This window comes from Chiloscyllium plagiosum, chromosome 30 (assembly GCF_004010195.1).
Source record: "Chiloscyllium plagiosum isolate BGI_BamShark_2017 chromosome 30, ASM401019v2, whole genome shotgun sequence".
NCBI classification, from domain to species: Eukaryota; Metazoa; Chordata; class Chondrichthyes; order Orectolobiformes; family Hemiscylliidae; genus Chiloscyllium; species Chiloscyllium plagiosum.
Window position 1 is genome coordinate 35,655,974 of NC_057739.1, and position 13,858 is coordinate 35,669,831.

A 13,858-nucleotide genomic window follows, 5' to 3' on the forward strand; every position below is an offset into this window, starting at 1 on the left:
ACCCTTAACAATTTCTCCTTCGAATCCTCCCACTTCCTCCACACCAAAGGGGTAGCCATGGGCACCCGTATGGGCCCCAGCTATGCCTGTTTCTTTGTTGGCTACGTAGAACAGTCGATCTTCCGTAATTACGCCAGCACCACTCCCCACCTCTTCTACATTGATGACTGCATTGGTGCCACCTCGTGCTCCCATGAGGAGGTTGAGCAATTCATCAACTTCACCAACACATTCCACCCTGACCTTAAATTTACCTGGAGGAGAAAGTGAGGTCTGCAGATGCTGGAGATCAGAGCTGGAAAAGCGCAGCAGGTCAGGCAGCATCCAGGGAACAGGAGAATCGACGTTTCGGGCATAAGCCCTACTTGAACACATTTCCAGTTTAAATTTACCTGGACCATCTCTGACACCACCCTCCCCTTCCTGGACCTCTCCATCTCCATTAATGACGACCGACTTGACACTGACATTTTTTACAAACCCACCGACTCCCACAGCTCCCTGGATTACACCTCTTCCCACCCTACCTCTTGCAAAAATGCCATCCTGTATTCCCAATTCCTCCGCCTCCGTCATATCTGCTCCCAGGAGGATCAGTTCCACCACAGAACACACCAGATGGCCTCCTCCTCTAGAGACCCTTCCTACATGGTTAAAGATGTCCTCCAACACATCTCGTCCACATCCCGCACCTCCGCCCTCAGACCCCACCCCTCCAACCGTAACAAGGACAGAACGCCCCTGGTGCTCACCTTCCACCCTAACAATCTTCGCATAAACCAAATCATCCGCCGACATTTATGCCACCTCCAAAAAGACCCCACCACGAGGGATATATTTCCCTCCCCACCCCTTTCCGCCTTCCGCAAAGACCGTTCCCTCCGTGACTACCTGGTCAGGTCCACGCCCCCCTACAACTCACTCTCCCATCCTGGCACCTTCCTCTGCCACTGCAGGAATTGCAAAACCTGTGCCCACACTTCCTCCCTCACCTCCATCAAAGGTCCTAAAGGAGCCTTCCACATCCATCAAAGTTTTGCCTGCACATCCACCAATATCATTTATCTCTCCTCCCTGACCTATCACCTTCATCCCCTCCCCCACTCACCTATTGTACTCTATGCTACTTTCTCTCCACCTCCACCCTCCTCTAGCTTATCTCTCCATGCTTCAGGCTCTCTGCCTTTATTCCTGATGAAGGGCTTTTGACCGAAACGTTGATTTTACTGCTCCTCGGATGCTGCCGGAACTGCTGTGCTCTTCCAGCACCACTAATCCAGAATCCCAAACAGTAGTGAAGATGTAAACAAAGGCATTAAACAAGAAATCAGGTAATAGGGTAAGACTAATCATGGGTGACTTCAGCTTTCATATCGATTGGATCAAACTTGCAATTATATTGTGGGAGGAGGGTTTACTGGCATGTGTACTAGATTATTTTTAGACCAGTGTGTTGAGTAACCAACCAGAAAACAGTCTGTTTGAGACTGTGTGTACTGTGCAATGAATCCAGATTTAGAGGTGTAATCTTAAAAATTAGAGCTGTGGCATTTGAGTGAAATTAGAATTTTTTTTTCCTCGCTTAGGATAGTGAAAATATAAACTCTGTCAATATTGTGGATACTGAACCAATTTAAATTTTAAGGAAGAGTGTTAAAGAATGTGAAACAAAGGAAGGCAAATTAATTGAGTTAACAATCAACTCATGATACAATAACATGGTTGAGCAGTCTTGAACTGAATGACAAACTTGTTCCACGACCGAGATTCCGACAACTCGCTTCCACTGTGCAAGACTGAAATTAACTACTATGCCATTTGTCATTCCTCTCGAATTGAAAACATTTTTCTGTCAAATGGTTGACCATACCAGTTTAAACAGGGTCGATGTCTTTCACTTCATGATCTAACCCATGGGGCATAGATAGTTGTTTCTTGAATGAGTGGATGCAAATAAAATAAATTGCTCTCACTTCTGAACACCTGGCTCTTGTATTAGGAATTAATTCATACTGACATGTGATTTCTAAGTGTTGCACACAAGGCATTCTGCTGCACCTGATTTGTGGGAAATGTTCAATTATCTTCCTTTCTGAGGAAGATACAAATAATTGCATCTTTGTGAATATGAGGTGATACCTTGATCTCAACTGGTATTTGAATTTGACTTCGCTTTGAAAAGCATTTGATAAATAGAAGCTTATGAAAATTGCAGATTACCCAAATTGTTATGTGTTTAAAGGTGTGATGCCACCACCACAGGACTTGTGAAAACATGGCGTTTAAATTTGAAAAGTTGGCTTGAGTTTATAATCCATTCATTCTTCCTGTTTCTTGATCAAATTTGACTGTCATAGATCAGAATGTGACTTTGTGAAGGAAAATATTTCAGCATGTCGCTGATGTATGTTGCAGTCAGTGTCGCATTAATGTTCACAAGGCTTGACAAAAGTACTGATCTTCATGATACGTTAGATGAAATAGTACCACTCTTTCTTCAGGATTATTGATATCTTTGCATTAACGTCTTAAACCTGCTCCCATTTCTTCTATTCCATTAAAAAGAAACCTGGGGTTTTATATTTCTGTTAATGAAGTCTTGAATTTTGTGGTGGTGTTTTCGAAAAATCCTGTGAAGATCACAAACTCGTCCTGGGTGCCTCTGTTATAATCAGAGGACATAATTAGTGATCTTGATTTTTAAGGTATTCTCTGGTGATGTTGCACAGATGTAAAGAGGTGTTAGATTTTTTATGTTATAAATTGTGTCATAATATTTACACATATTGTTCTTTCTGACTAAGTTTGTACAGAAAACTTTTAGCTGTGAACTGGGATATTAAATAAATATTCCAATCTAATAATTGTACCTTAAGCTGCTTTTGATACACACAGTAACTTTCTCCTTGCCAGTGTTATGAACCACATCAGACCCCCTCAAAATATTTGAAGATAGCCTAGACCCTAACTTTTTTCTTAAAGGCAAATGTAAAGTGTTGTGTTCCAGACGCAATTTGACTTGTCATACTACTTGATGTAAAGCAAAACACAATTTATTCAAACACTATAGTTAAAATACAACAAAAGAAAGAATAACTTAGGTTGTCCAAAAGAGTTAACTTACTAACAGAATAATAGATACAATAACTATTGCTAATTAATTGTTCCAATATAGTAACATACCATAAATGTACCCTTGGCAAAACTCAGAAAATAGATTTGTCTCATAGGCAACCCAGCAGCAGTGAGAAATCCTAGCTTCGTGCTGTAGTAGAGAGGGGCAAAAAACAGCTGCAACCTCTTTAAAGGTTCAGCAGCTTCTGCTAAATCTCTCTCTCTCTCTATCTTCTAACTTAAACCACACCAGAGTATACCTCTTAAAGCGCATAGCATCATCACATCAGCTATGGTTCCTTTTGTTTTCTTGCATGCAATATACCTGTGATCGTCAGCACAGGTTGCACTTGGCATCCCCTTTAAGGCTACGTTGAAACCCTCCAAGTTGTGTCTTAGAAATGGTGTCAATTTTTGTCCCTTTGAAGCATCTGGGGACTTTGCACATGACTATAGTTACTGTAGAAAGGCAGGTTTGTGGCAGTATTCATGTCTCTAAAGTATCTTGAAAAGCTATTCCACTTATATATTAGTTCAGTGGGTACCTCTACCTTTTTCCGTTCTTCTGGATTTTGTTGGATAACGCTTGTACATAACAATAATAATTTTGAAGTGGATGCTTTTAAATAAAGTACGTGTTGATATTAACTTATGTATAAAATCACAAGCATAGACAGCTAAGTATCAACGATAAAACAGTGCTGCTATTCAGGCATTGGTTATTCAATTTTGGTGTAATGAAAAGGTGATTTTGTAAACGTTTTTCGAAGTCAGTCTTTTGGAGAACTTGTCTTTCATTTTTGTAACAGATGAGTGAAATTGCAAAGGAATAATAATGCTGACCTGTAATGTAACTCTCTTTAATTCTTAAAATGCCTAAAGAAATGTAATTCACTTGCAACTGTTTATTTAAAAGCAGGTGCATTTCTGTTATGAGCTGTGAACTCCCATTTGAAAGGTCTGAGGTTTGCTTGTGGTGTGATTACATTTAAAGTATGCAAAGGGGAAGGATTGTGGAAGCTTGGGAACTGTCCTTTCACAACTAGAAATAGTATTTCAGTGCAATCCTGGCGAGTGTTTTCCTTGTGTAACTTTAATGTTCCTCAAATTTCTTTGAAATGAGCACTTCAATGTGTCAAAGGGACTATTGGTGTGGGAATGAAAGTGCACAACATTGGATTTTAAACTGCTGGACGAAGATGATATTAGGCTCATGTAGAGTGTTTTATTTGTCATATAATCCTGTACTTGATTGCACTTTTATCACTCATTTCACTGTATATATACCATTCTCTAACACCATCAACCCTAATTTAGGTAAACCAAATAATAATTAATAAATGCTCTGTTGTGCTAATTACAGGACACTTACCAGCGGAAACCAAGTGATGTACTTGTGGTAGGCTCATACATTTGAATTTTTTGGAAAACTATCCAATTCAGGAGGTTCTGTTTAACACTGGTTCTTGTAACACTGAACATGTTTAAAGTGGTTACTTTGTATGAATAGGTCATTTTTAAAACTATATTTGAGGCGTGAAAGTTTATCTGTGCTTGGCTAATGATCAACAACTATATGGGCAATGTGATTGCATTATTGATGGATCCAGATGCTTTTAGTTTATTTTTGCTAAATTAACTAACTACATCAATAAAAGTTCTTGAGTGCTGGCAATTCCTTGGCTGAAGGATTTAGCACAAGGGATTATAGGCTCAGGATGAGGGATCTATTTCATACTGAGATGAGAAATGTCTTCACTTAAAATTCTGAATCTGAAATTTTGTACTCCAAAAGACTTGAATGTTTAGTCATCCAGAGTATTCAAGACTGATTATTGAACAGATATGGAATCAAGTGTTTCAGGATAGGACAAGAAAGTGGAGGCGAAGTAGACCATAATATGCGACCTTATTCAACAATGAGGTGACTTGAAGGGCTGTGAACTTTTAATTCCTGCTCTAAGTTATTGTGCTCGTAACTAGAGTCCTTCCCTTTCTTTGTTATAAGTGGGAATGTTTACCATTCATCATTCTTCAGACACTGAAGCAGTCCGTGTTCAAATACAAGACGACTGGAACAATTTCCAGGCTTTGTCTGACAAGTATCCAGCAACATTTGTGCCATATTGATGATGTCAGACAATGGCCATCTCCAGTAACAGACAATCTAACTACCACATTATCACCACTGTATTCCCCACTATCAATACCTTAGTTCTTACCATTGACCAGAAATTAAACTGGTTGCTATATAAATACAGTGGATCCAAGAGCAGATCAGAGGCTAGGAATCATGCAGCAATAACTCACATTCTGTAGGATTTAAGGAGACGACTAGGGATCCGCAGTAAATATTGGCCAGCCATGGTACCCATGTCTTGTGGGAGAATAAACGATAAAAACCAACAGCTGTGACATTTCAGTAGATGTGATTTCCAAAAGATAGTGGAATATAGGATAGAAATTGTAAAACAATACAAAATCCAGCAATTAGATGGGGCACATGGCTGGGACAGGATGGAGTTGAGGTTTTGTGTAGCAAAGGACATGGGCTGCACTGTAATCTAAATATTTGTGGAAGAATTAATCAACTGAGTTGGTGAATGTGGAGAAATAATACAGAATGTGCATTGTGTAGCTGCTTATGCTGCACTTTCTTAGGATAACTTAAATGTAGGTCTGCTGCTTCATTCTTTTTGTATAAAAAATTAAAATAGCTTCTTTCCTGTGCGGGTGTTTGGTTTAAATTTCTCAACAGACGGCTGTTGGTGAAGGGCTCAGATTGGTGACCTAGTTGGAAATGGCACATCAGGCCAGTCAAAACCTGTGGAGAGCTCATACTTCTGGTATACAATCTTGCACGTAAACTGCTTCTGTTAAATGACTGTTTAGCTGTTTATGGTTTATTTTTCTTTTCTCTCCATAGATACTGACTGGCCCAATGTGCATATCCTGGTTTTATTTTGAATTTGAGCTCTTGCAGTTTTTCTCTGCTTTCTAATCTGCCAGCTGGCTCTTTTGAATCACTTAGGATTGGAGCTTCAGTATACAGTAGACATAAAATTATTATTTTTCTCTCTCTTTTTCAGCTCAGCCATTACATCCTGTTTAAACCAGGTATACCAGAGCCTGGCCAATCTAATTCGCTGGTCTGATCAAGTGATCTTAAAAGGTGTGAATTTAGAGGACAAGGAAAGGGTCATGGCAATGATTAAAGCAGTGCTTGACGGAATAAAGGTATTTTTTTCCTTAAGAGCATGTAAAGCTGTTCTGTATTTTTCAACATCCTCTTTCATTTGAGCTGTGGGAATGGGATGTCTGGTGGAAGAAAGAGTAATTGTTTTTTCAGTCCTCGACGGTTCGCAGCTGCATGTCACTAAAGTACTTGGCCAGAATATTCCCAAACTTCCTGATCTACACAAGGTCATGTTCATTCTCAACTCTCCATTTCTCCTGATGGAGAAGCACATAGTGTCCAGATTGGTAGTATCCACAATAGCAAGATTGAAAGCCATTGAATAAATTCAGCACAGAAGGCTTCTCAGTTCCTTTTCTTCCATAGACAAGTTTGATGTGACTTGAAATAAAAGTTCTCTTCTAAAAATGTAAGGTTTCTTATTTAATCAGATTTGCAGTATTATACACTTGGTTTAAATTTTTTTCCCTTGCTGACTTTGCAGTATAATCTTAATTGGAAAATGGTGCAAGGGAATTATTTTGTTTCCTTTCAACATGTTAGATGTGTTCTCTTTATGAAAATGTCATAGACTGTAATCAGAGTGAACTGACTAAATCTTCGTGGCAACAATAGAAAATGAGTGTCCGCATGAATTTTGACCAATTGAAGACCATTTTAATAGGAGTAAATGGTGTTGTTCCGCAAATGCGTTAATTAGATTTCCAGTTTAACTTCCTACTAATTCGAGTTCTAATGGCAAGTTTTGAGAAGATTTGTAGCTCAAGTTGAAGTTCTGGATGTAAGTTTTCTCGCTGAGCTGGAAGGTTCATTTTCAGACGTTTTGTCACCATACTAGGTGAGCCTCCGGTGAAGCACTGGTGGTATGGCCTGTTTTCTGTGTATGTGTGTGTGTTTAGGTTTCCTTGGGTTGGTGATGTAATTTCCTGTTCTTCTCGGGGTGGTAAATCGGATGGAAGTCAATGTGTTTGTTGACAGACTTCTGATTGGAGTGCCATGCTTCTCGGGATTCTTGCGTGTCTATCAGATGAGGAAGAACACCACTTCAACTGGGGCAACACATCCATCCTCGGTCAAACTAAACAGAGACACTTGCGAGAATCCCTAGAAGCATGGCACTCCAACCAGAAGTCTGTCAAAAAACACACAGACTTAAATCTGATTTACCATCCCCTGAGAAGAAGAACAGGAAATGACATCACCAACCCAAGGAAACCTAAATGTGCACACAAACAGTGGGCCATACCACCAGTGCTTCACTGGAGGCTCACTGATGATGTTACCTAGTATGGTGACGAAATGTCTGAAAAACGAACCTTCCAGCTCAGCGAGCAAACTTACATCCTGAGTTCTAATGCTTTAATAAATTACTAACAAGCAACTAATTTTGCAGATGGTTTGCTACTACAAACCAAAATTTGTTGCTTCTGCGCTAACTTTTTTTTTAAATGGAGAAATTCCATATCCTGGTCGGCCAACAAAATGAACGTGCTTTTGTAATCAAATGTGACAACGTTGTGGTTCATCTGGACAGTTGGAACTTGAGAATAATTATTTTTAAAGCTTTAGGAATGGATCTTGTGCATTTTTAGGAATTGGCTTTATTTTAAATTTCACCTTTCTAATTGCAGAAACATTGAATTCAACTCAAACAATTGATATCCCAGTTAGGGCAAGTTTGATATTATAAAATGAAAAATAACTAGTGCAGTAACCTTTAATAAACAAGACTGCACAAAACATACAAATACTTCAGTTTTGATAAAATCCTTTAATTTAAGTATTCTCTTCTGAATTGATAGCTATGGTTTAAGATGGCCTGGTGTTCGTGCCATTAAATTGTAGGCTAAATCCCAGTATCCCACTCAACTTGCATATTTCAACCAATTTTCAGAATAATTGTTTTCTATTACTTGCTGAAGTTTTGTTTTGCACTTGTGCCATCAACAATTATACAGTATCTGGTCTGTTAAATTTTATTTGAAATGTTTATTCTATCAATAATTAATTGTTCTGATTTTAAAGTTAAATTTGGTAAAAACGTATTTGCTTAGTGCAGTGAAAATTTGAAAATTGCATATACATGATTAATACCTGAAAATAATATTATACAAACAGAAGTTCCAGTGTGATGTACTCTTGACTTCCTATTTGGAGCAGAAAGTCTTGTCAATTGCCTAGGCTTTGAGAAATGAGGTTCTAAAAATGCAGCCAACAATACATGCTAGTGTTATAGAACAGGCCAGACCCTTCAAAACATTTCAAGAGGGTAGCAAAGATCCTAATATTTCTAATTGTTTTGAGCAGGTGTGAGGTGGATATTCCAGAAGTGATGCAGCTGGACCAACCACTCAGTTTCAAACAAAACAGAATTTATTTTACACAAGCAAAAGAGAACAAAATCTAGAATAACATATCTGAAAAACCAGTCAACTCTATTGCAACTTAATAACATAACCTTGTTAAAGGAGCAGCATCGTCACATTAATTCCCTTTAATATTCTCCTTTGTGAAGGCAATTGTAAATGTTCATGATCAAGTCTTGCATAAATATATTTGCTGGGAAATCTATTTGATCAAAATATTATCGAACATACTTTGGACTTGTGAGAAACAAAGTCGCCAGTCATGATTGTGGTTGACTTCCTTGATGACCTCCTTTCTTCCAGTGTTGGGATTTTGGCCTTGCATCTTTAAATTGTATTGAGTACTGATTGCAGCATGTTGTGTTCCTCTTACTTTTCCAATCCACATGTACATTTGTACTGAGTGTAACAGCCAAATGATCCTGAGTTTAGCATTTTAGCCAAGTGTCGACTGATTCCTGCTGAATATCTTTTTTAATGTATCTTCAAGGTACATAAGTTTCCAATTGTTGCTAGATCAAATAATCAGTTCTACTATCCTCTGTTGCTTTTGTTTAGGAGCTTGTGAAACTGACAATAGAGAAGCAAGAACAGCCATCCCCTACCTCGCCTGTGAAACCCAGCCCACCAACGTCTAAAACTGACAGGTAAGAATGACTTCCCTGTATGAACATGACTAATGAACCAAATATTCGCTTGATCGGCATTGAAACCAGAAAGTTCATTTCAGTGGAATGAAGTATATGAAGCTGAAATTAAATACGTTTTTGTTTCCCACCCATGCACTTCAGTGAAGTATTTGCATTTATATTACACTCTTAATTGAAATGAAAGTTCTTATTGCAATAAAATGCTTTCAAAAAAGCTGCACTTGAGAGCTATCTTGGAGATAATGGAAAATGCCAAGAATGCTGATCAATGTCACAAGTAATATCCAAAGTATTTTTGATTTTGGGTGTGTATTTTTCTTTAAATTCTGCACTAGCCAGGAATGAGAATCCAATTTGTATAAGAACATAAGAACTAGGAGCAGGAGTAGACCAAGTGGCCCTTCAAGCCTGTTCTGCCATTCACTAAGATCATGGCTGATCTTTTCATATCCTCAGCTCCACTTACCCACCCTCTCACTATAACCCTTAATTCCTTTACTGTTCAAAAAATTATTTATTTGAGCTTTGAAAGCACTTACTGAGGAAACCTCAACTACTTCACTGGACCGGGAATTCCACAGATTCACAACCCTCTGGGTGAAGAAGTTCCTCCTCAATTCAGTCCTAAACCTGCTCCCGCTAATTTTGAGGCTCTGCTCTCTTGTCCTAGTTTCACCCGCCAATGGAAACATCCTCTCTACTTCTATCTTTTCCATTCCCTTTGTAATTTTACGTTTCTGTACGATCCTCCATATTCTTCTAAACTCCAATGAATAAAATCCCAATCTTCTCAGTCTCTCCTCATAAGCTAACCCCCTCAACTTTGGAATCAACTTAGTGAACCTTCTCTGCACCCCCTCCAGTGCCAATACATCCTTTCTCAGTATTCCAGGTGTGGCGTCACTGGTGCCTTATACAGCCTCAACATAACCTCCTTGCTTTTAAACTCAATCCGTTTAGCAGTGAAGGACAAAATTCCATTTGCCACCTTAATTTTATTTGCACCTGCAGACCAAAACTCTGAGATTCATACACAAGGGCACCTAGGTCCCTCTGCACAGCAGCGTGCTGCAATTTCTTACCATTCAAGTAATAATCATTTTTACTGTTGTTCCTACTGAAATGGATGATTTCAGATTTATTAACATTGTACTCCATCTGCTAGACCTTTGCCTACTCAAAGTATCTATGTCCCTTTGCAAAGTTTCATTGTCCTCTGCATATTTTGCTCTCCCATTCATCTTGGTGTCATCTGCATTTGTCCTGAGTAGGCCAGACTAGGTGTTGAGTAGCATTGGTGAGTTTTATGATCAGAATGTTTTGTTGCTGGCCTGCCAGATTTCTTTCAGTTCTGTTTCAAGTGCATTGGGATGCAAACTCTAACTTCAAATTTGGTTGAGAGTTAAGTTTCTCAACTATTGGACTACAGACTGTAATGGGTGCCTTTCAACTAATTATGTTGATCTGGTGCTTGACTCTTGCAGTGCAACAGAGCTTCCACTGACTGACAGGGAGAAGGAAATTCTTACTAAAACTACTCCAATGACAAGGTCACTGGAAATAATTCCAGACTCTGTGGATGGAGAATGTGCCCCACCAAAACCACCACTGCCTGGTATTCGCATTATGGACCACAGGTAATGGATTAAAGCAGCAGTACTCTGTTTGTTTCTTCAATTAAATGTTGTTCGTTAAAGAAATTTCAATCATTGTTTATTTAATAGTAATGAGTGAGTGATGCCGTTCACTATAAATCGCCGCTTATCTTGATGGTGCAGTAACATATCTCAATATTGCCCACAGTATGTTTTGCAGTGATGTGACTATTGGACCAAAAAACAAAAGGTTGGGCAAGAAATGTCCATCTGTGGTTTACTAGGGAGTTGAGTGTAGTATTATGTTAAGTGGAGCAAACTGTTATGAAGTGATCAAAGAATTAGGAGCAATTCAGAAAGGCTGACCAAAATTTGATTTAACAAGGGAAAACTAAAATGAGAATGAAGTAGCAAGTAAAATAGAAATGGGATTCCAAGAGCTTTTCAAAGTTTATGAAGTAGCTGAAATAAGCATAGGTCTCTTAGGAACAGGAGAAACTATCATAGCAAATCAGGAACTGACATAGACACTAAATATTTTGTCTGCCTTCTGCAGACACAGAAATCGAGAGACTGGTAAGAACAAGAAACATAAATTATTACTTCATCAGCAGACCAAAGTTCTTATGACATATAATGGGCCAAAAGCTGATGGCCCTTCCAGAGGGTTTTGAAAGTGGCAAAGATAATAGATACACTGGTTATGATTTTCCAAAGTTCCCCAGAGTCTACAGCAGTCCTTGAGTTTGGCAATTGGTCAATGCAACCATGCCCTTCAAAAAAACAGACAATGAGAGAAAATAGAAAACTGCAAGTCAGTTTAATTAGCTGGCATCAGCTGTGATGGGGATATGCTGGAAATCTGTTAAGGATGTCTTACAAAATAATACATGATTAACTTTGACAGTCTGAATTGAAAAGTACAGTATTTCATTTTAATAGGTGTTAAACTTTCATGTGTTAATGCTCCAAGAGAAGACATGTATGTTACAAAGTTAGCATGTGGATGCAAAGAGCAATTAAATAGTATGTTGGCCTTTACAAGGAGTTTGCAGTGGTTCGGTGAGGTTTCACCTGGAGTACTGTGTACATGTTTGGTCTCCCTGTCTGAAGAATAACATACTTGAAGGTTCACCAGAGTTGTTCCTTGGATTAGGCATTGGCTGCTGGCTGGCTGTTTTAATTGACAGTTGAGAAGGATAGAGATGATCTCATTGTAACATGCAAGATTCTGAAGAGGCATGATAAGCTCAACATTAGGAGGTTATTCCCCTGTCTATAAAATTTAAAACTCCAATTCAACAGTTTATGGTAAAGACTGCTCATTTATTACTGAGATGAGGAGAAATTTCTTCACTGAGGGATGTGCATCTTTGGAATTGGACTGTGTGTAGGTGCTGAATTATTGACCATATTCAGATTTTTGCTGTCTTGGAAAATTACGGGATTTAGAGCCAAGTATAGTTTGAAAAAATAGAGCTTTGTCTGGCTTTAGTATATTACGTTTTTAATATGTACATGTTTCCAGTTGCGTCTGAATAGGAAGTGATACAATTACTGGTTATTTTGCATGTCAGATTGTGGAAGTGATCTGTACATCTGCAGTAGATTGTCACCAATTTGATTCTTTTTCTATTCTGCATTTTGGTCATCTGTACAATCTTAACAGGAATTTTGTTGCATATTGGTTAGTTGTGTTCAGTGAAAACCAATGTACGGGCATTTGAACATTTTTTTAAAAATTGTGGCTTAAAATGCTTTTGCTGGTGTCATACCAGCATGCTTCTGTTTCTAGTTAACCATTTTAAAATGTCCTATTGCTAAATCTACACAGATTTGTTTATTAAGCCAGAATATCTTGCAGTTTTAATCATTACGTGTTTTGTCCTGCAACAGTAGTGTTCCACCTCTACCACCCAAGAAGAGGACATCTGCACCCTCCCCAACAAGAGTGGCAGTAGTATCTCCCATAAGTCGAGCTGCCAGTGGTTCTAGCTTACCCAATACCAAACAGGTATGGAAACCTTTTTCATTGTTTGGATGGGAGAGGAATAAACACAATAGGATAAATAGATTGACTAAGGTTTGCAATTACTAAACAAAAGTCAGTTTATTTCCAGTTGATGGACACAAATGTATGTTGGATATGTGCAGTAGGATATTTGATTCTTCTGTTGAAGCAGGGTCACGTCCAATACGTTCCCAATCTTTGGATGAATAGGAACACAAGTAAATATCACATTTCCTGACTCCAAATAAAAATATAGAAACAAAACTAAACTTGACCATCTCCTTTTAACACTAGTGATGCATTGGACAATAGTGAAAGCACTTGATCATGTTAAATGCATTTCACAACAAATATTCTAGCCACTTAAACTACCTAATGCTGGTAACTCACTATATCATTGATTCTGAAGGAACTAATGTAACATATAACTGTAAAGTTGTGCTGTAAGTACTACATTGGTCCTAATTAATATCCATCATCTGGATGGGGCAAGTTGTAAAGCATACTGGCACATGTAAAGTTATTTTTAGTTGGAGAGGCTTGAAATATAAAATTGCTTTTCACTGAAGCAAAGAATACAGAAGATTTTTAAAAATTGTTGATGAGCAAGAAGCTTGAGTTTCCCCTGCGTTGGAGTCCATCAAATTGTTATAATGGGGCAAGACTTCGAAGAATCCCCTTATAATAGAGCATGGAATGCTTTGCCACAGGAAGTTATTCAGTCAAGAGATTTTTATAGTCTTTAAAAGAATCAGCACAAGCAAGCTGGGGTGAGTGGTGTCGGTGGTCTTAATCTGATGATAGGAAACCAATCCCAAAGATATACCTCCCAGTATCAGTTTGGGAAAACAGATTAGATGATAACTGTAACTGCTATTCAACAATAATGTTGTTATAAGAACCTACCTCTGGTTCTGTCACAAAGT

At 38.4% G+C, this 13,858-nt stretch overlaps 1 protein-coding gene across 9 annotated transcripts in view; it reads left to right on the forward strand.

The window, feature by feature from the left end:
• The window catches only part of LOC122564907 (rap guanine nucleotide exchange factor 1-like), a 243,172-nt gene that overhangs the window by 123,350 nt on the left and 105,964 nt on the right, over nucleotides 1-13,858 (forward strand). For 7 of the 9 annotated variants that reach the window (XM_043720351.1, XM_043720353.1, XM_043720356.1 and 4 more), the window contains exons 4-7: nucleotides 6,204-6,351; nucleotides 9,235-9,323; nucleotides 10,811-10,963; nucleotides 12,818-12,935. In XM_043720351.1, the coding sequence (XP_043576286.1) occupies nucleotides 6,204-6,351; nucleotides 9,235-9,323; nucleotides 10,811-10,963; nucleotides 12,818-12,935 (508 nt within the window). The remainder of the gene's footprint in view (nucleotides 1-6,203; nucleotides 6,352-9,234; nucleotides 9,324-10,810; nucleotides 10,964-12,817; nucleotides 12,936-13,858) is intronic. The other 2 variants (XM_043720352.1, XM_043720354.1) reach the window with 1 other exon arrangement.